Source organism: Sturnira hondurensis, unplaced genomic scaffold (assembly GCF_014824575.4).
Source record: "Sturnira hondurensis isolate 20B ecotype Veracruz unplaced genomic scaffold, ASM1482457v3 Scaffold0020489, whole genome shotgun sequence".
Taxonomy (NCBI): Eukaryota; Metazoa; Chordata; class Mammalia; order Chiroptera; family Phyllostomidae; genus Sturnira; species Sturnira hondurensis.
This window is the reverse complement of record NW_028093120.1, coordinates 5920051-5942384: the sequence shown is the minus strand read 5'-3', so window position 1 is coordinate 5942384 and position 22334 is coordinate 5920051. Positions and strand designations below refer to the sequence as shown.

The window sequence follows — 22334 nt, the reverse complement described above, 5'->3', positions numbered from 1 at the left end:
AATCAAGCAGCACACCCCTTCTCGCTTTGTTTCTGTTCTGCCTGTATTGATATAGGAGAGAAGAAGAGCTAAATATTCCCACTAGGTTATAAACCCGGGCGTACAACATTTATGTGTCTCCAATATCTTGTGGCTAAGAATGTCCAGCATAGTGCACAGGGTACACCCTGAACTTCACTCTCTGAAGGAGCTGATGGCGATCCCAGCTACGTCCTATTATTCCTTGGAAGCTGATGGCGATCCCAGCTACGTCCTATTATTCCTACGTCCCGAGGCTTCACAGAAGTCTGCAGGCAGGCTGACCCAGGAGCAATGCTGTCAGGCCCTTTCCCCATGTGGGGACCCCAAATCCACAACATGCACTTCCCCCTGACACAGTCATTTCTACTGATTTTCCAGATTCTTCTCTGAGCGGTTACTGTTTGCTAGCATTCTGTGTCTGATTTATTTTTTTGAAAGCATCATTGAATATTTATCTGTTGAATATGTAAAAGAATGAAATAAACATGCACATTTTTTAAAAAGAGACTGGAAAACAAGCACTTGTATGCTGTTTCATACTTATACTTAAACATAGACAGAACTAAACATAAAGTAAAAAGAAAAGTTCAAACCTTTCCACGACTTCTATGTCAAAGCAGAATCGCTTGTCGATTGAATCTGTCTTCCGTCGGATACAAGATTTTAACTTAAACATTTCTGGAGAGCTGGTAACAAGGCCATTCTGAAACCAGATGGGACACGTATCAACACAATGACAAGCTGAACAGAAAAATATTCAATCTAGCCCTGGCTGGTGTAGCTCAGTGGATTGAGTGCGGGCCTGCGAACCACACGATCGTGGTTCTATTCCCAGTCAGGGCACATTCCTGGGTTGCAGGCCAGTTCCCAGCAGGGGACTCACGAGAAGCAACCATACATTGGGGAAAAAAAATCAATCTTCCACCTGAAAGTGCTGCACTGAAATGCAAACTTAGAGTACAGGTCATGCATCCAGGTCATATAAACAAGACTTTTGCCCAGTTATATAATATACCAAACTGTTCACTAATAAATTAATTGCATTCATGTGTTTTATCAAAAACTCCTGTGACATGCCTGCCCAGTGTACTTCAACACATTGACCTACAATGTTAACTTGCACTCTAGGATATATATGCCTTAGGTCTCCAGATTTAGAAAGGTATGAAACTACAGAGTTACGGTAATGTCACAATTAGACATCTCGAATGTTCGTCAGGACACAACACGACTGTTCTGAATTGGAACTTCCTAGATGCGTGTGTTTGTGTGTCTCTGCACTACAGCCTCTCAGCATCAAATGACAGCTGCTTGCAAACCTCAGGGGAGTCACCAAGTCAGTGAAGTTCCCAAGCAGCATTGCCACGGGGCCAGCGCTCTCCCATGTAACCAACCATGGCCTCGCCGCTGACACTGAGACTCTGGGCAGGATTCAACATAGGCTCAATAAAGTTTTCTTCCATACCTGGGATGCCAGTTTTAAGGAGAATGTTTGCCTAATGTCTGATTAATTCTATTGCTCGTGGTCGCAAGCATCAGACTTGTAAACAGCTCTTTGGCTTGGCCTATTTGATATTAGCTCACTAACTGTCACGTAAGTTAACTTTCTGGCAATATCTTTTCTTATGAAACCTTTAGAGTAGAAACTAAGTGTGGTTATAGCATTTAATGACTCTTCACGACGGTGGCAATCCAAGGTTTCCTTTCCTCTGGTGCGTCGTCCTTTATTTTATGTCTCTCCATTTGAATTATTAGGCTAACAAATGCCCCAGCACCGTGCGTTTCAGCTGCTGTGCATGAGGATGTGTCTAAGGACCGACATTTACCTGCCGCGATCTACACCGCAAATTAGCTGGGCGTGTCAACTTACTTTTACTACTGTGATTTTCTAATCTGTTAAAAGAAGGCCAGACGATGTCATCTTCCAAGTACACCATGCTTCATCCTGCTAACTAGCCACACAAGATATTCAGTGACCGGTTTGCATTTGGGGTAAATGAGCATTGGCCGATTTCTTAGGAGAAACTTTGTGGGCCAGCATTTCAGTAAACAGTACACAATGCAGAGGAGGCAAAGGCTTGCAGGGGCAAAGGCAGCCTCCCAGAAAGGCCACCTGGGGCCAGACAGAGAATCCTTGGGCCTGGTCCAGCCTCTGACAGGAGTCCCTTCTGGGCTACTGGCCAAGCAACAGCAGAGGAACAATGTGCTACCAGGGCCACGAGATGACACCTCGGGAGTCCACCGAAGGATGAAGGATCCCTACCATTAACTCAGCTGCTGCTAAACATTCCATGGCCGCGGACAAGGAAATCCTGGTCACCCTTTTTAAGTTATCAAGGTCACTAAAGTGAGAGACTTTTTAACTTTTAAAAATTGCATGCATGTTTATTCGAAAAGCAGGCACGTGTGTTTTTTGTTTGTTTGTTTTACTTCCATTTCTGAAATAAAAATGAGGGTTAAAAATAAAGATGAAAGACAAACACTCACCATTTTCCCACTCGATTTCATTTCTGAGACGCTCATTGTGAATGTTTTACTCCCTTTATCGTATGTACAGTAATGCTTAGTCCAGGTAAAACCAAGCGGTCCTAATGTAAGGAGACAAACATTACAGGCGGTTAAGAAGTGATGGGTGTCCAAGTTTGCACAGTTTTGATGCTGTGAGACACAACTGAGGATTTCCACAGACCATGTACGTCTGAAACTTGTCTGCATGGGAGTGAGAAAGGCAGGAATGGACGGAGAGTGGTGCAGGGCAGAGCGCCTCCGCCTAAAACAACTGGGCTTTACCCACAGCTCTGACACTCTGTGAACGCAAGGGTTACCCTAGATCTGAACTTCAGTGATCTTAGCTGTAAAAGGGGTATACTTATATCCCACAGAAGTAGGAAGAATGAGAAATAACCGTCTGAGTTACTATCACTGGTCTCCTTCGTATCCTCTATTTTTAAGACTGCCAGAAATAACCCCACTAAAAATTGAGCAGGGTCATTTCACTCCTTTGTGCAAAGCTCTCCAGTGGTTGCCTATATCACTCCTGATAAACACCAAGTAATATTCACAAGGCCCCTCATTAGGCATCTCACCTCACTTACACTCTGCTCCAAGCTCCACCGGGCCCCTGGCTGATCCTTGAAAACAGTAAAGGCATTTCAACCCCAGGGCATTTGAACTTGCGGTCCCCCAACCTGCACTACTCTTCCTTCAGGTATCTGCACTGTCACTTCCTTTTCCTAAATGTCACCTTCCTGATACCACCTTTCCTGCAGAGCTACAGGAGAGCGACATAGCAACACCCCACCTTGATATTTCTTGCTTTACTTTCCTGTTTTATCTTCTTCTTAGCAGTTATCACTGTCTAAACTATCATTGATTTTACTGATTTAACCTACTTATTGTTTGTCTCTTCCACTAGACTCTAAGGCTCTAACAGCAGGCAAGTGAGCTGTCCCGACGACGGGTACATTCTTAATCCTTAGACTGGGGCCAGGTATAAAGCTGGCGCTCAACAAATACCTGACAAACAAATAAAGGAACACATCAGTCATCTTTCTCTAAGACTTAATTGACCTTAAGTTATTTCCTCTTACCACTCCATCAGAGCAAAAGAGATTCAAGTAACTTCTTCAAGTGAAAATGTTTCACTATTTACAGTCCCAGAAAGTTTTATGTGTGTAACGCTCACTTTTTTTCCCCATAAACACCGTGCAACCCTCCCCCACGGCACACCACGCTATTGTTTTCCATTCCCCTTAAGGAACCGGGCACTGCTGCTTCAGCATAGGGTTGGCATGCACGGAGAGTTCAGTTTTCCCACGACCAAGGTTGGGGGGCTTCGGTTTTCACCCAGGGCAGCCAATTATCCTCGATCCAAATGTCACAGCAGCTCAGCGGGTTGAAAACAGAGCTTGTTTTTGATGTCATTTCTCTACCAAGGGCCCCATTCTGCTTAACATCTGGATCTCTCTGGTAACAATTATGTACAATATTATTGTTGCCTTGGTTTCATAACCATATATTTAAACGCGAGAAATGGAATTATAGAGGTGCGCCTCTTGAGAAAAGTGTTTTGTGAGCCATCTGAAATTTTATTTCCTGTCCTAACAGCGCCCTTGGTGTCACGTCTCGAATACTTAAACCACTCCAGATTTTAAAATTATGGGGTTCAGCTGTACACTTTGTAATCACAAAGGATTATTGCATTGAACGTCAGTTCTGTTGGGGGAACATTTTACACTATAACACTTAACCGTGCTTGTTGATAATTCAGTTGTATGCGGTGTAAAATACTTCCAAGGCTTAGAGCTGACTAGTGGGAAGCGACTGTGTGGAAATCCTTACGGTGACTTCACTACGTAACGATTTACCCCGCAGTATCACCCGTAGTTTTGAAGGAAGGTTGCCGCCACGCTCTGATGGCATTTCAGACCTCACTTGTTTTTCCTCTGCCTCCATCATAAGGTCAGAATCTCAAGCATTTAAAGACCGCTGCGCGCACATGCTGCTTTCTTTAAAGTCTGCCTGGCGCTAGGCCAGGGCAGATGTTCTCAGACTAGCAATTCTGAAGTCCTTAAAAAAAAAAAAAGACTTGGAAAATAAAAATTTATTATAGCTCTAAAGCTGCAAAATAAAACAAGTGTAATGGTCTTATCCAGTAATCATCTGAGGTTGCTGAGATGATGTTTACAAAATGGAAGGAAACAAAGATTCATGGAATACCTACTAAGTGCCAAAATTTTATCTAAGAACTTTTTAGGTCTTCTTAGATATATCATTTTGCATACAAGCAAATAGAGCATTAAGAGCTACACACGGTACTACTTTCCTTATCAATAAGACATGCGATTGGAGTTCCTTTTTAGGGAACAATATTTCTGAAGAGCGGTTTTAAGAATCAAATGAGATAAATATAAATTGCGCAGAGCAGTAAAAGCTCATGGTAATCAGACTAGTATTATTACGCACCACTGCCAATGATAGAGACATTTTACATACATTATCTCCAGTTCTTGCAACCTCATTACAAGATAGGTATAAATCTGCTTCTTTTATAAATGAGGAGACTGAGCTCAGAAAGTTGCAACCAGAATCACCTAGTTAACAGATGGCAGGCGGAGATTCCAACATAGTTCTGTCCGACTTTTTGGGACCCGTGCTCTTCCTGGTTAAACTCAGGCCATTAGCACGCACTTTATCGTGTGCCTAGAGGTGGGTAACAGAAACCGCACCCTTGTATCAAGTGCAGCTCTGTGTCCAAACTGCAACGACCCACCACTGCCCCATCACGGACACCTCTATTTGTCACAATTTACAGCTCTGACAGTCACTACTGATCACGGGTCGCTGACTGAAGGAGTTTGACTCACGTCTTCAACTACAGAATAAACACCCTGAAGCCTGACTCATCTCCTTTTCTGTTTCCCAGAGAACTGACTCTCGGTGAGAGCAACGGCACAATCAGTATGTCTTAGTGGGCTGATCGAATGTTTGCATTATAAATGCTTTCAAAGATTCCCAGTAGAAAGGGGCTTTGAATATTTGTCCCTTGTGTAAAAACAACTCCAAAGGCATACACATCTGTTAATTTTTCTTTTTAAGTCCCCCCAGGAAAGGAGAAGGGTGAAGGATGGGAAATGGGAAAAGGAAGGAGGGAGGGATTATATTGGGGCACGAGAACAGTTCGGAAGGTGAGGAATATGTTCCTTACGTTGATTGTGGAGATGGTATCACAGGTTCATACCTACGGCAACATTTTTCAAACTATACATTTTAAACATGTGCAATTTATTATATGACAGTTGTCCCTCACTAAAGCTGTAAAAATANTCTTAGATATATCATTTTGCATACAAGCAAATAGAGCATTAAGAGCTACACACGGTACTACTTTCCTTATCAATAAGACATGCGATTGGAGTTCCTTTTTAGGGAACAATATTTCTGAAGAGCGGTTTTAAGAATCAAATGAGATAAATATAAATTGCGCAGAGCAGTAAAAGCTCATGGTAATCAGACTAGTATTATTACGCACCACTGCCAATGATAGAGACATTTTACATACATTATCTCCAGTTCTTGCAACCTCATTACAAGATAGGTATAAATCTGCTTCTTTTATAAATGAGGAGACTGAGCTCAGAAAGTTGCAACCAGAATCACCTAGTTAACAGATGGCAGGGGGAGATTCCAACATAGTTCCGTCCGACTTTTTGGGACCCGTGCTCTTCCTGGTTAAACTCAGGCCATTAGCACGCACTTTATCGTGTGCCTAGAGGTGGGTAACAGAAACCGCACCCTTGTATCAAGTGCAGCTCTGTGTCCAAACTGCAACGACCCACCACCGCCCCATCACGGACACCTCTATTTGTCACAATTTACAGCTCTGACAGTCACTACTGATCACGGGTCGCTGACTGAATGAGTTTGACTCACGTCTTCAACTACAGAATAAACACCCTGAAGCCTGATTCATCTCCTTTTCTGTTTCCCAGAGAACTGACTCTCAGTGAGAGCAACGGCACAATCAGTATGTCTTAGTGGGCTGATCAAATGTTTGCATTATAAATGCTTTCAAAGATTCCCAGTAGAAAGGGGCTTTGAATATTTGTCCCTTGTGTAAAAACAATTCCAAAGGCATACACATCCGTTAATTTTTCTTTTTAAGTCCCCCCAGGAAAGGAGAAGGGTGAAGGATGGGAAATGGGAAAAGGAAGGAGGGAGGGATTATATCGGGGCACGAGAACGTTCGGAAGGTGAGGAATATGTTCCTTACGTTGATTGTGGAGATGGTATCACAGGTTCATACCTACAGCAACATTTTTCAAACTATACATTTTAAACATGTGCAATTTATTATATGACAGTTGTCCCTCACTAAAGCTGTAAAAATAATGCGGGGGGGGAGGGGCAGACAAAATTGAGACAGAAAGTGTCTTGGGACCAAGAAGGCAACATCAAAAAAAAAAGAGGATGCCAAAAAGAGAAGGGGAGTCTGACCGAGGGCCTCAAACACAGGTACTGCTAAGAGGCCACCACAGGAGGCGCACTAAGGCTATTATTTTAACATCTGGGAACAGACTTGTCAAGGTAGACAGGGATGAAGGGAAAATCCTGGAACCCAGATCTCCCGAGCCAGCAGCCCTCCACCATCTAGTCCACGTCTGCTGAGTCTGTCGGATAAAATCGTTATTTGCTTGCGTGCAACCAACCAACAAATGAGCATCGACTGAGCATGTCAAATATAAAATAGGTTGCATTTTAGCAATCATGTTGTTCTATGTGAAAAACTCTTGCAGCTGACCTGTTGTCTCCAGCTTCTGCACCCCAAACCCTCTGACTATGGTATCTTACCAATCAAAACAATTTTATTACTCTACTGTCTACCGACTGACAGGGAAACTTTAGAGCAGTGCGATTTCATGTGGTTGGTAGGTCTCAATAAATGAGAAAAGTAAAGTGTAAATAAGCATTTCAAATCTTTCACAGCAATTTGACATTACTGCAAAATGCAAGCACGTGCTTTTGTGTCCATGAGAGACTGGAAATGAAAAAATCGTTCCTCCATCACAAAGAGTATGAGAATGGTGCTTTGGGGCATATCTGGTTCGAACTAGAGAGCGAATTTAGTCAGACTGGTTCCACTTAGTGACAGGCACCATGCAGAGAGGACTCTGGTTAAACAATTTTGAATGGCATTTTATTTTTGTGAGAAACCTTTCTAAGCAGGAGGCAGTTATAATAGTGTTCTATGGGGTCTGGTGCTTATTTCTTAATGTCAGGAAGTGAAGGGCGCCAATCTGACATCACACAATGCCAGGTTTACCCCCGAAAACAGACAAAACACAGAAGTCAGTGAGATAGCACTGCTGGAGGGTGTACTATTATCAAAGTCTCCAGGATGGTTCATCCCAGTAAAGGCTTTGACTTTTAATTTTCCATCAAACTTTAAATTGGGATTAGATATCACAGTTAAATTATAAAGCTGAACTCATGTTCCCATATCATCAGAAAAAGGCTGTAGGTTCCAAGTTCCACACTATACCAACGGAGGGATCCCGATGGTGAAATGGGAAAAAACTCCCTCACTTTGGTGGTGATGGTGGCAGAACAGACTAAATATGATAGAGCCGTACGGGATTTCAGTCTTTGTACGTGAAGGAAAAAATACTAACCAAGTCACCTCTCACAGACACAGAACATAACGGTAAGAGACACTAGGCCACGTCTTCGTGACTCACGTTTCTCCTGGACATAAAGGTAGCCCTCCATCGTCCACTGGCTGGGTGGTCTGTAATCTCGGTTGGCAGATTTCATCCTTTGCATCAGCCGCTCTACTTCTTGTCGAGTGCTTTCAAAATTATTTCTTGTCTTTAATAGATAAAATAACAATTTTAGTCATTCTTTCCTACCCGTTTTAAGGAACTTAGAGCCTAAAGCTTCAAAACCGCAAATTATGCAAAAGGCGACCTTGATTATTTCGGCACTACTCACCCATACCCATGACCCTCGATGTTGAGTCCTACCGCTGATTTTGAAGGGCTTGAGTGAAACATCTGCATGTGTCTCTCTGAATCTCAATCCCAATCTGTGTGTGTGTAAATTGTATGTTTTTTCCCTGTTACTCACACTCACATTATTATTTAGTGGCCAATTTATAGCATTTAAAAATATGTAATATTTGCTAAAGAGAATTCTATAATCACTAATACCTAAGAGAAAAATGCAGATCCACGGGCACTTACATTTCTTTTGGGGGGGATAAAAACAAACCAAATTCACATACTTTTATACAAGTAACACTCATTTAAGAAAAAGTTCACTGCCCTCATTCCAAACACTTTTAAAGAAACTCCACGTAGTTCGGTTTCCAGAAATACTAACATAATTATCAAGAAGTCAGTATATAAATTAACTTGGAAAAGGAATGGGTTTCCAAGTTCTAACTTCTATGGCGACAAACAGTTTACTCAGGTTACAGCAAAAATACTTGGGGTAAAACATGAAAAGCATAACGCTCTTCTCTATAGAATCTTTTGCATTCAAGTCACATTATCTCAACAGTACACAAAAATCATCGCCACCCAACTCTAAGACTTTGTTGGGGCCCATAAAAAAAACCGAATGTCCTTAATTGGCACTTTTGCTACTTTTCTCTTTACAATGTAAGAATCTGAATTTTTTTTCTATTCTTTACCTTTTGTCAGATCCTGGGAATCTCAAGATAATTGTGTCTGATAGGAAGATAAACCATAAAACACTTTAACTTTTATGTTTTTAATATTAATTAAAAAATCCAAATGCATCCCATATTGAAAAACAATGGAATGAATTTCACTCAAAATAGATTCTGCAAGACAATCTAGGTTAAGGAAAAAGTTAAAGTTCAAAAGACAGAATAAATCCAATTACACGCTGCTCGTGGGACACCAGAATGCCATAGCTGTTTACTGGGCATTGTCACAGTGACAAAAATCAGAGACACAGTGAAAGCCAGGCTTTGTATCGGAAATTAAATTAGAGTTTTCCAAATTCCTCTGGCTACAGAGTACTAGACGGGGTTTCAGAAATAACTTTTCATCTATAAAAAACCCTGGACAATTAGAACTTCATTATTTCTCCGGTTTGATAATAAAGAAATGGGTTGGTTAAGGGTTGTTGTTTTTTTTTTTAACGTGGTGTTCAACAGATGCAAATCAGAATTTATACAACTATGTAATCAGATCTAAAAAGAATTGATTAGACAATTTTAGAAAACAAACCCTGACGGAAATAAATAGGCTGTTTGTAAATAATTCTCACTTAAGCTTTGAAACACTTATGAATATTTCAAACCTTGTTCAAATTTATTACTAGAAAATAACAAATTTCAGCTGTATTATACGCAATGTCATACAGAGATGGAAGCTTAGAGTGTTAAACTACAACCTTCATTTCGTAAAAATGGAAGTGCCGCCTTCTCAGAAAGCAAAGGTTACCTAAGGTCACTTCAGTAACGGGAACACTGGGTAAAAGCGAAAGTTTCCAGACTTCCAGGTGTCTATTCCTTAGTGGTATTTATTTCTGTGATATTTTCTAATGTACATTAGAAACATTAAGATTGGCTCTTTCCTGGTGTACTTTCAACCAGGAGCTAGAAATCAACACATCCTAAAACAGATTTATAATGTGGCTTTTCTAAATTAGTGAGGTTTTACTGTACTTGGACGAGTCCTGGAAAGACTCCAAGGTTTGGCTTGGTCGTAACCCAGTTGCGCTGTGACCATCTGGTTCACGAAAAGCAGAGGCAGTGAGAACAGGTAGAGTCTTACATTCTGCAAGTTGAACTGCAGCTGTTGCTTATACGGTGCGAATTCCTGGGCCAGTTCGTATCCCTCGTGGTAAAAAGTAAACAAACCCTGAAGGAACGACAAAAGCTGCAAAAATACAGAGAGAAAAAAGAAACCATGAAAACGGGTTTAAAAAAGATCGAATATAATAGAATGGGGAAATGACACTGCATTCTAATTCCTCAGCTAATAAATTTTCAATCCATTTGGCAAAGCGGACATTCAAATTATGGATATGAAACGGAAAACACGGAAGGTAATTTCTACTTCCTTTTTCAAAGAGAGTGATTTAATTTTTGAGTCTTGTCACAGACAGCTGTCACATTAACTACTCAAATATTCAAATGCATCCAGTGTCAAGGAGAGACCTTTAATGGGGATAAAGGCTACAGAGATGATGTCCTGTACTACAAGAGCTTCTAACAAAAACAGGGAGATAAAACGTGCAGACGTAAAGAAGCGTGAAACAGTAAATTCAAGGTAAGAGGTACCCAACAGAAGGAATTAGGGTCTGGCCAGATGAAATTAAGGAACATATCACAAGGTGGCAGTACTGACTTGGGAATTGAACAGACATTTCCCTCCGAAGCAGAGAGAAGGCAAAGCAGGTAAGAGTTGAACAAAAACAAGGAGACAGATACAGACCTTTCATATAAGAATAAAAGTAAAAAATCTTCTTTAGAAAACCATAACTTCTATGATCCTGGCCTGCTTATGTGCTTATTTATGACATTATTATTTATGCAGTAAGAGTGGTTCTCCACACAGCTATAGGAAACAACTGTTGCTCAATTGTAACTGAAAAATTATCTAATTTTTTTTTTCATTTTATTCACTGGGGTTTTATTCTTCAGACTTCTCTATCAATTCACTCTCTTCCTCAACCTCTTCAAACAATAAAATTACAAATATTTTTTATCAGTGGCTAATGATTTTCTAATTCAAATAGCATGATACATCTGTAAGGTAGTATTTTTTCATTTTTAAAAAAATATTGTAATTTCCTTTTTTAAATTGTTGTAAGCTATTATTTTAAATTAAGGAAGAAACAATGTAAAACCTTTTCCATCTGGGGAAACAAGGAGATTTAGCTAAATATTGACTAGTCTGTGTGTTATGGTTTCCACCAGGCAAGTGCCATTTCTATATGAAAACACTCTAATGCTTTTCTTCCTATAAGTCAATTTACAATAACACGTTCATTCCAGAAAGCATTCAGATTGGTTTTTTATGTTCTAACAATTGTGCATCTCTTGCTGAGCCGTGCCTGACAATGTGTCAAAACATGCTGTTTGTCAATTTTAGAATTATTTTACATTGTCAATTTTACATCAAATGAAAATTATTATCAAAACGAGGTAGTCAACAGATTATCCTTTACTAAAGCGATACTATTTCTCAAATTAACCAGTAACTTAAAACATATAATCTGCGCATATTGTGGCCCAATTAAAAAGAACTATAGCTTATAAAATGGGATTGGAAAACACCTTTAATTAACAGGGGCTTGGATATGCAGATTCAGAGATTTACAGACACTAAATAAGAAGAAACTTCTAAAATATAAAGAGAACATTGGTGTTCTAGGTAGCTGAATAACTGTAGGTTATGAAGTTGTTAAAAGGAAGTATTGTTTCATGTTTTATTAATCCAAACTTCAACTGTCTGACGAACTGGATGCACCAGGGAAAATGCTATTATTACATCATTGTAAGGACAAGGAATTCAATTACACATATAAAAGATACTTTAAAAATATCTGTAATAAATCTTCCTAGAGAACACCCAATTCCCTGAGATCCATCTAAATAAATAACTCTATTAGTGTCTTCTACAGAATTCAGATACACTAGCAGACAAATACGTTGCAGACACAATACACACAGTGCACCCACTAGAGAATGCACGGTTCTTTGGAAGGTACAAAAAAAATATATTCAAAGAACCATCCACCTTTCCCTTTTGCTCCACATCTACTTTGAAAACAGGTTTTGGGAAAGTTTAATGAAGACAGAATGCGTGAAATAACTGCCTTTAGATGGCAGCAAAACTAAATGCTTTTTAGGTGTGGATAAATATATTCTAGTTCATTTTATCCACAACAAATTCCATGATGCTAAATGAAGGGAACTTGATAAGACAGCCTGAATCTTTAACAATTGTGTTTCCTGCATGTCACCTTCTTTGTTCCATCTGCCTGGGTGGCTACAGTGGTCAGGAGAAGACTACTGTGTCCCAGCTTACCTTAAACTAACCCTGCCCCTTAACATAATAGTAACAACTATAAACTACTAGATAGATTGGGTTTTAATATTAAGAAAGTCACTTCTATCATCAGGAAATAGTCATATAGTACTTTATTATTCCCAAGGGTTTTAGAATCAGGTTACATTTTGTCGTTCCGATAACATGACCAAATGTGAAAACTGATACTGCATTTACAAATAAGTGATCATTTAGAAAAACACATTACAACTCAGCAAAGGAACGAATATTCCCAATTTGCTAGCCTATTAATCACCAGGTTTCAAGCCTTACGGGCTCACAGTTCGCAGTGATACTGTGAATGGCAGACAAAGGTGGGGAAGGAGACTAGGGGAGGAGTGAGGGGAAGAACCCCAAAGCAATTGACGCAGTAATTCCAGATGACTGTTGCCCAAACTCAGCAGAATAAGAGGGACGTAAAGGCACTTATACTTAGATGTGATCATTCCTCATTTCCTAGGAAATTAACCACTGAAAATCCTGACAAATCCACTAAAACACACACACACACACACACACACACACACACACACACACACAACTAGAATAAACAAGTTCAGAAAGTTTGTGGGATACAAAATCAATACACAAAAATCAATAGTATTTCTTTTTAAAAATATTTTATTTATTCATTTTTAGAGAGAGGGGAAGGGAAGGAGAAAGAAAGGTAGGAAACATCAAGTGTGTTTACCTCTCACACCCCCCCACTGGGGACCTGGCCTGCAACCCAGGCATGCGCCCAGACTGGAAGTCGGAACTGGCAACCCTTTGGTTTGCAGGCCAGCACTCAATCCACTGAGCTACACCAGCCAGGGCAATAGTCTTTTCAACTAACGATTCTTGAACCACTGGATAGCCACATGCAAAAGAATGAAGCTGGACCCCCTGCTCCAACAACACTGAAAAAAAATTAACTGGAAATGGCTAAGATTGCATGATATGTGAATTGACACCCCAGTAAGACGGTCCTAAATAAAATAAAAATAAGCATTTCCCACACACAGAGCACCAGAGTGCACCAGAAAAAATCAAGTCTTATGGAGGCCTTTACATATGGCCACTGAACCCCTAAGAAGAGTAGGAAAAGAGGGTAAGGGCAAGGCATCTCTTCTCACAAGTGTCCGGCCTGCGAGTTAATAACCCTGCTGCCTCTACTGCTCCTGACTTGGAGGAAACTTAAGATACAAATATCTTTAGAGGATGGCCTCAAAATCACTATGAAGTACTTTAAGTCTAATACACAGATGTTCAGAGGAGTTACTGAGTGGACCTGAGTGGCTATCAAAACCTAACCAGAGAAGTGAGAAATCTGAACAGAGGGCCAAGGGCAGAAAGAGGCTGTCGGCGGTGACCTGGGCTGACGACTGTTACCACAGGACGACCAAAGAAGGGTGAAAGGACAAATGAATGAACAGACAGATCTATGCATTGATTCAATTAATTTAAAAAGTCAAAAGTTTTTGAAGTTGTGGCTACATCATATTGCCTCAGCAGTGAAGGATCCCTGGAGTTCCTGAAGGAGTATTTCTAAGCATTCAAAGGGATGAAATTCAGGTTAAGTTTACCACATAAACGTCTGTGGTAAAGGAACACAAGCAATGAACAGCCACAAAGTCAGCTTATCTTTTCAGCTCGATAGGAATGAAGAAGGTAATGGGGCCAGCAAGGTAATTATAGTCCAGCAGAAGCTACATTTAGACCAAACCGTTCCACGATTGATTTCTAAAATGAAGCTCAAGGGGATGAGTCAGCCAAACAAAGAGAATGTATTTTTCTTACGTTTCCAATATTTTATTAACTATCTAACAATTACCCTACATTTCAGGTTTTTAAATAACAGTACCTAGGCCAATACAGATTTTATCGTAAGGTATATGACCTGAAGATGTTTTTGTTTCATTTTTATAGAGTGATTGCACTTAAGGCTTTCAGCAGGGTACAAACTTAAACATTAGCCCTATTAAACATTTTAAACAATGATCTGTCTTATTTGCTCACTTTGATGTACCTTGAATTAAATTTTCTATAGTAGGGCTTACCAATCACACAAAAGGTTTAACTTTCAAGACCTACAGGCCAAATACTATTTGATAGACTTTTTTTTAACTTAGCAAGTAGCTGTTATTCAGTCTCAATATTATTTAACCATTTTTAGAGAGCCCCAAAAGCATTTTATAGTATTCTTCGTGACGTACTATGTTAAAGAGCTTGTGATAACATAGTAAGCAAATTAACTGAAATTTTCTTTAGAAAATGATTTAAAGGCACGGAGTTTGAAAAATGTGCCCAAACCGCACAGCTATCGGATTGGAGCTAGACTCCAGCTCACTCCCACTCAGCCAGGGCCCTGCTCTGTGTCTGCCTAGAGAGCGGCTGGTCAGCTGAGGCCTGGAGAGACACTTGAACAACAGGAGGACAAAAGGAGGGAAGAACAAATGAATGAATGGGCAGATTCAATTACTTTTACNTTACAGAGCCCCAAAAGCATTTTATAGGATTCTTCGTGACGTACTATGTTAAAGAGCTTGTGATAACATAGTAAGCAAATTAACTGAAATTTACTTTAGAAAATGATTTAAAATTAAATCTAGCAAACTAAGGGATGGCTATCAAAAGCAGCATACTTGTTTCTATAGAATGGTTAAATTTTTATATTAATTTTAAACATAATACAAAAAAGACCAAAATAAAAGGCTATAAAGAATACTCCAAGAAAATGCTCTTACAGAATTTACATGTGTATTTTAAAATGTGTTAAAAATTAAAATTGTGTTTTTGAAAGGCTACGCCTGGCTTTGAAGCCACACTAATAAAGATATTCTACCTTATGTAGGGATAATGGTCCACAGGAGACCTCACACAGCTAACACCTTCCTGATACCAACAGTGCAGCAAGCACTTGCCCCATTACCTGCATTGGTTGAGCCTCACCACAATCCTGCACACTACGTACCATTTTTACCCCCTACCAACAAACAAAAACCTGAGGCACGGAGTTTGAAAAATGTGCCCAAACCGCACAGCTATCGGATTGGAGCTAGACTCCAGCTCACTCCCACTCAGCCAGGGCCCTGCTCTGTGTCTGCCTGGAGAGCGGCTGGTCAGCTGAGGCCTGGAGAGACACTTGAACAACAGGAGGACAAAAGGAGGGAAGAACAAATGAATGAATGGGCAGATTCAATTACTTTTACCAAGGCAAAGGTCAACCTCTTCTTTTTCTAATTTAATAAAATTAAAATAGCTTTACAGCACAATCGAAGGGGTCATCCATTTCATTTGGTCACAGCAAATATTACAAAGGACTACTTCTTGTAATTAAGTAGCCAATAAAGCAATAAATGATACTAAACAGTGACTTCAGATTTGGGCTCTAGATTCCTTGCTTTCCTCCTCTTTAGGTTTGTGACCTCAGACAACTATACCTCTGTGACTTAACTACTCTGTCTGAAAGGATAACAACTGCCCAATAATAAAGTGTTGTGGGATTGTGGGAGATAAACATGAAGAGAAGACATAGCACGTAGTAGCTGCACACAAAACATTAGTCCCTGCTGAGGATGCTCCAAGGACAGAATGAACATATACACAAACTGTAGCTGACGGAGCCATAAGCGAGTTCACTCACAAAAACATTCTTGTAGTTTTCTGAGCCGCAAAACTTTATGCACAGCAATATACTTCTGATAGGGCTCAACTCTGCCATGTAACCTGCTTCTCAAGCCTTCTCCCATAATTCCTCAAAACTGTCATAAACTCCAGGCAACTCTGAGAAGTAGCAGGATGGTACAATTAAGAATCAGGAGATGATGTTTCTTCCTCTCTGATCTTTCCCCTGCAACAGAAACCTGATCATACACATTGGTGGCAAGCCTGGGTGCATGAGGTCTAGCAGTGTTCAACAGAGGCCAGGCTTTAAATTTTCTAGAGGCCACGTTAAAAAAAAAATTAAACCAAATGAAATTAACTTGATATTTTATTCAATACAAGATACCCAAAATACTATTATTTTACCATGTGATCAATATAACAGAGGTACCAGTGAGACAACTTCTTTTTGTACTAAACTTTGCAATCTAATAGTATTTCACACTTACAGTGCCTCTTAGTCTACACTGACCTCATTTCAACCATATGTGGATAGGTGCTACCACAATGAATGGACCTGACCTCTAGTACAGGTCTAGAGGTCACCAGACATCTACAATCACTTTTTATATAAAATGTTATAAACTGGAAGAAAAGATTGCCCTTAAAATTATACAGTTAACAGAGAACTGAGTTTAAAACACTGATTCACTGTGTACTTTAAAAATATGTAAATGTACCCTTCCCCCCATGTTTTAGCTTCTTTCCCCAAGCTTTTTCTTGAAATAGTAACACTGTAGAAATATTTATTTCTAATACCACCTAAATATCCTATAAAAGTTTCATCACAAGTGGCAAGATCTTGATGTAATTGAAACAATGTAAAATAATATCAAATGCTTATCAGAAAGAATGTTATGTAATGTGAATACACTTGTCTTACAGACTTGGTATCTCACAAGCTCTATGCTGAGATAAGTTGCATCCCTGGGGGTATTTTGCTTTACTTAAATCTGGGCTAAACAGAACAGGCTGCTAGATTCCTGCAATGTGAAACAGTAATGCAACAGGAATTGAATTTCTGTAGGATAAAAAGTGCATAGATATTAAAGTATTCCCATGTGTTTTCATGGTTATAGCTGCTGAGAGCTTTGTGTTTGAAATTTTAAAAACTTTTTCCTCCAAATTAATTTGTAAATGCATAACTTAAAGAGCAAAAATGCTCATGTTTCATTGCTCCCATTTCTAGTCTTCTCATTGAAATGTAAATTAAGTCAACCCCACGGAAGAGATTCTGCAGCTAGAAATAAAAAACGAGACTAAACTGACAGCACCATTTCGTTTGGCCAGACATACTAATGGCAAAAATATAGCAGCCAAGAAAATATTTTGGAAGAAAGACAAATTTAAACATCAATTTCGATTGTGGTGTCAGAAGAAAGGCATGCATTACAGAGGACTTCACGGACCATCTCAGTTGGGATGAAGTAGAGAGGAAAAAGAAAACACATTTCAATTGAGGGGCAGCCCCCACTTTCCATACGTATTATCACAGGAATTCATAAGTTCTTACCATTCCTTCTGTCACCTGTGAGGAAACAATTTTACAGGCGTCTCCTTATATACCGAATGTTACATGACAGACTGGTCTGGTTAACTGTTCCCAAACAGGACGGGCCATGAAAAGAGTCTTAGATGGGAACATGTGCTACCTGCATGTCCCTCAGAAGCAGGAGAGGCATTGCAGGTATAAAAGAATTATTACAGGTGTAAAGGGATCATTCCCGGTGTGAGGAAGAACAGAGCAGCAAATGAGCAGTGTCTGAAAGGACTAGGAACCGGAAGGGGAAAAGTATGAAGGAAAACTATCAGAATTAATGGGCATACTCTTAACAATTTAGAGTCGTTTAGTAGCAAAAAGAGCAGATTTCCAGAAATTCCAAAAGGCAGGCTTCTCAGGAGGAAGTTTGCCAGCAAGGAAAGAGGCTTCAAAACCCCAGGTAGGAATCAGAGGCAGAACTTAGTCCAAGAGAGAGGGAGCAGTAATTCTCCGTAGTACTTGTGTCTTCCTAGACTAGGGATTGTTAGGCTGACCAGCTATCCAGGAACCCCAGATGAGCTTCAGAAGGCCGCCTAAAAACCGTTTGATCAGCTTCTCAAAGCATCTACTAAACAGAGGTTAGCAATTCATTCTAAGGGGTTTAAGGACTTAGCTGTTTGGCAACCAGAACTTGAAGCTAAGGCTGCAATCCCAAATAAAAGGTAAAAGTTAATTCCCTGAGCCTTTGTGTGATTTCCAGTTCCTTAAGGAACTGGAGTATTTAAATCCCTCTAGCTGAAGGGCTGGTCTAGTAAACTGGCCAGGTGGAGGCCAGTTTACAGGAGGAAGTCAGGTAGCTCCAGCTGGAGGGGGAGGAGACAAGCAGAGGTATTTGTGAGCCAGGCGGGGACTGAAAATTCAGCCCAGCCTCCGCTCTGTCTCGGTTGCCCATCATCTTTAGGGAATCACTGAAGGGTGTCTATCAAAAAATAAATTTGGTCAAATATATTTTAAAATGACGTTTTTCCTTCCCCTTTTCCCACCACTTCCACTAAAATAGGAAGAGGGTATTTTCTTTTACAAACTGACAAAGCAAGAAAATATGGCTTAAATTATATATTTGATTACCTATATATTTTACTATCACCATCCCCTCGTGGGAACTGAGCATTATATATCCCAGCAGATGACCTTGACTATGGAACTTACCTTTATTCATCACAGCTGATGCCTCATGACTATGCCTACTTAGCCAATACGAGTAACATAGTAGGATATTACTTGTGAGGAAAATGCTAAGAAAATGAAGTAAGCTTATAAAGACCAGCCACCTGTTCTTTTCTGTAATGCGGTTTACATTGGGGAACCCATTACTTTTTACACTGACTTAGGAAAATAAATGACTTCATTGGAAAGTCAGACAGGGTCCAGCCTTGCAAGGAAGTGGGGTGGAAAAAAGGAAAAAAATACACCCTTATGTTTTCTCCCTTCACCTAAAGCTTGGGTACACGGGTCACTGTTGGGAACCGCTCTGCCCGGTTTCAGGAGTTGTAACTGCCCCCCATGGTTAAGACTGAGTGAGTGACCTCCAGAATGTGAGCCACTAAGGGGACAAAGCTTGTCTCTGGCAGCAACACTGCTTCTGCTTCATCCCCTGCCTCCAATGCTTGGTCACTTAGTCAGAGATGGTTAAGACTCCTGGGGGGGGGGGGGGGCAACCTAAGCCAGACACCGTCACGTGGGAGGCCCTCAAGGAAGGACTCGGGGGCTGCAACAAATAGGGAGTGATGGACCCTCGCCCCTGGGCTATTCTGACATAGCCCGAGTCACCATTTCCATGTGGGAGAAGCGCTTCCTGGCTCTAATCCACTTAAGCTTAAAAACCTATGATGGGGAAGGGGGTGCAGCCCCTTGCCAGCTAGAGCAGGATCTCGGGTGATCAGGCATAAAAGAGTTCCTAAAGTCCTATGAAGCCTGCTTTGCTAAGAGTGATTTCATTCATATGAAAAGGGTCCGAGCAGGAAATGAGTATGCTTCCCAAAGTTTTTGCATCCCCCTTACCTCACAGACACTGACTCAGACTAAGCCCTCAGATTGCTTTGAAATGTTATCTATTGTTTGATCCTTGCCACCTGACATTGATTGATGAGGTTTTCCTGTATTCCTGTGTATTACAACCCAATAAAAGCTGTTGAAGAAGAGGTTCTTGGTCTTTCTCCTGTGAGAGATTGACCACCTCTCCTCCCCAAGCAGATCATGTCTTGGTAGTGTCATGTTCATCCGTGGTGGATGGGGGGACTTGCCGGCAAAGTTGACCCCACAGGTCACTTTAGTGCTCAGGTATGTTCGCTTAGGTATATGTAATGTATATCCTTTTATTTTTATTTTTTCAAACCAATAGGGTATTTTTAAAACCAGTTTTAGGTTTACAGAAAAATTAAGTAGAAATTACAAAGTTCCCATATACCTACCCCCTGGCACCCACCTAACACAGTCTTCCATGTTATTAACATCTTGCATTAGTGAGATACATTTGTTACAAGTGATAGTCCAATACTGATCCATCATTACTAAAATCCACAGTTTACATTAGGATTCACTCTCTGTGTTGCACATTCTATGGGTTCTCCCAAATGTATAATGACATTAATCTACCATTACAGCACCATATGTAATAGTTTTATTGCCCTAAAATTTTCCTGTGCTTTATCTGTTTGCCCCTTCCCTTCTACCCCCTCCCTTTTTGCTTTTAAAAATTGTAATTTTCAACAGAAAAAACATAGCCATTTTTTCCCCCAACAGAATATATTGATCTTACTATTTTATAGGGAAATTAAAACTTACCGGCTCAACAAATTCAAACTTCTTCTTTTCTTGAACTTCTTGAATTTTAAAGACATATTCCAGTGATGCTTCATAGAAGTTTTGATGTTCCCGATCAATCTGTGTATCTGCCTGAAGGGCACAAGGAAGCAAACCATGACACAGGGAGGAATCAATGATGTTTCCTTGTTCGAGTGGGACTCCACTCTGAAATCTTGATTAAAAATTAAGTCCTGCCAAAAGGGTTTTTTTTTTAAGAACTCTTCTTTATTTTTATTTTGAAAATATTTCATTTACTTATTTTGAGAGAGAGGGGAAGGGAGGAAGAAAGAGAGGGAGAGAAACATCAATGTGTGGTTTCCTCTCGCAAGGCCCCCACCGGGGACCTGGCCTGCAACCCAGGCATGTGCCCTGACTGGGAATCAAACCAGTGACCCTTTGGTTCACAGGCCACGCTCAATCCACTGAGCTACAGCAGCCAGGGCCTGCCAAAACTTTTAATATAGCAATTATTATTATGTCCTTGGAATAAAGAGACTAGGGAAACATAGTCCTTGCCCACAAGAACTCATAGTATGTGGGGTGGGAGGAAAGAAAAAACATAGAGTAAGCATACAACATTTAGCTCATTTAAATGAAAATATTACAGAAGAGGTTTATAAATGTATTTGAAAATCTATGGGATCATAGAAAAAGATACTTAAGTTCTGGGAGAAAATGATAGTGGTTTGAGTGGACTTTTAAGATGAACAACTGGCAGTGACTAGTCAAAGCTAAAAACAAAGGTCACTCTCATAAAAAAAAGTAAAGAGGCATGAAAGAGTTTGACAGTTCACCAACAGCGTAAATAAGTGGAGGGAAATAGTGAGAACCAAGATCAGCATCATACTATAAAAGATTTTGAACACTGAATAGCAAATTCAGATTTTAACTGAAGAAGAGTGACTTGACAATATTGGCCAGCAAGCCACATCATTAGGTAACCTCTTAAAAAGACAAGGCTGCGGGTGGCAGAGCCGAAAATTTCCAGTGGTTCTGGCCTAGTGCTTCATGCTCCACCGATGCCGTGTGTATCTATTCTTCATTGACTGCAGTACAGTTCTATTGATCAAGTATGACACAAGCGTTATTGGAATAATTGCATTTTCTTTTGGATATTGTCTTTCTCTCCTCTTCTGCGCCCAGTGCCATTCTCAGATGCCCTCTTTAAACTGCCTTCGATTTAACAGAGAGGCATGATTTTACTTTTCTTCCCCAGTAACACACTCCTCACTGCCAGCTGAGATTACTAACAGCAGATGAAAAAAATGGGCTCTCCAGAATACTAAGTATCTGCCAACAACAATTTGGGAACAGAATATTGCTTTGAAGCCATTTTACTATGATAATTTCACAAGCAGGAGCTTTAAAAATAGATAAAATTAGGTTTGCTAGCTTGGACACCACAACATTTTAAAACTTCATATGAAACACCTTTAAAAATAATTATATATATCTGCTATGCATTTATTCATATAATTAAAAATAACCCAATATGAGAAGCAAGTCAATAGGAATTTTTTAAAGTTGAAAATTCCAAGTTTCTATACTAATACACAAAAAGAACATGTAAATCAGGTAGGAAATGTGAACCAGAAGCTTCCCAGCTCCCAAAGACAATTTCTAAACAAGAAAAGAAATAAATATCCACAAAAAGACAATTGTATTCTACACAAATCATATATACATTGTTAACAGAAGGAATGGTAAGAAGGTATAGTTAGTGGTATGCGAAT

At 40.0% G+C, this 22334-nt stretch overlaps 1 protein-coding gene across 1 annotated transcript in view; it reads right to left on the bottom strand.

Moving 5' to 3' along the window:
- Positions 1 to 22334, bottom strand: part of ARHGAP42 (Rho GTPase activating protein 42) — a 251945-nt gene that overhangs the window by 36074 nt on the left and 193537 nt on the right. Inside the window, exons 6-10 of the mRNA XM_037029702.1 lie at positions 20581 to 20691; positions 10329 to 10433; positions 8259 to 8388; positions 2509 to 2609; positions 615 to 724 (exon numbers count right to left, since the gene is read on the bottom strand). Of these exons, the coding sequence (XP_036885597.1) occupies positions 615 to 724; positions 2509 to 2609; positions 8259 to 8388; positions 10329 to 10433; positions 20581 to 20691 (557 nt within the window). The remainder of the gene's footprint in view (positions 1 to 614; positions 725 to 2508; positions 2610 to 8258; positions 8389 to 10328; positions 10434 to 20580; positions 20692 to 22334) is intronic.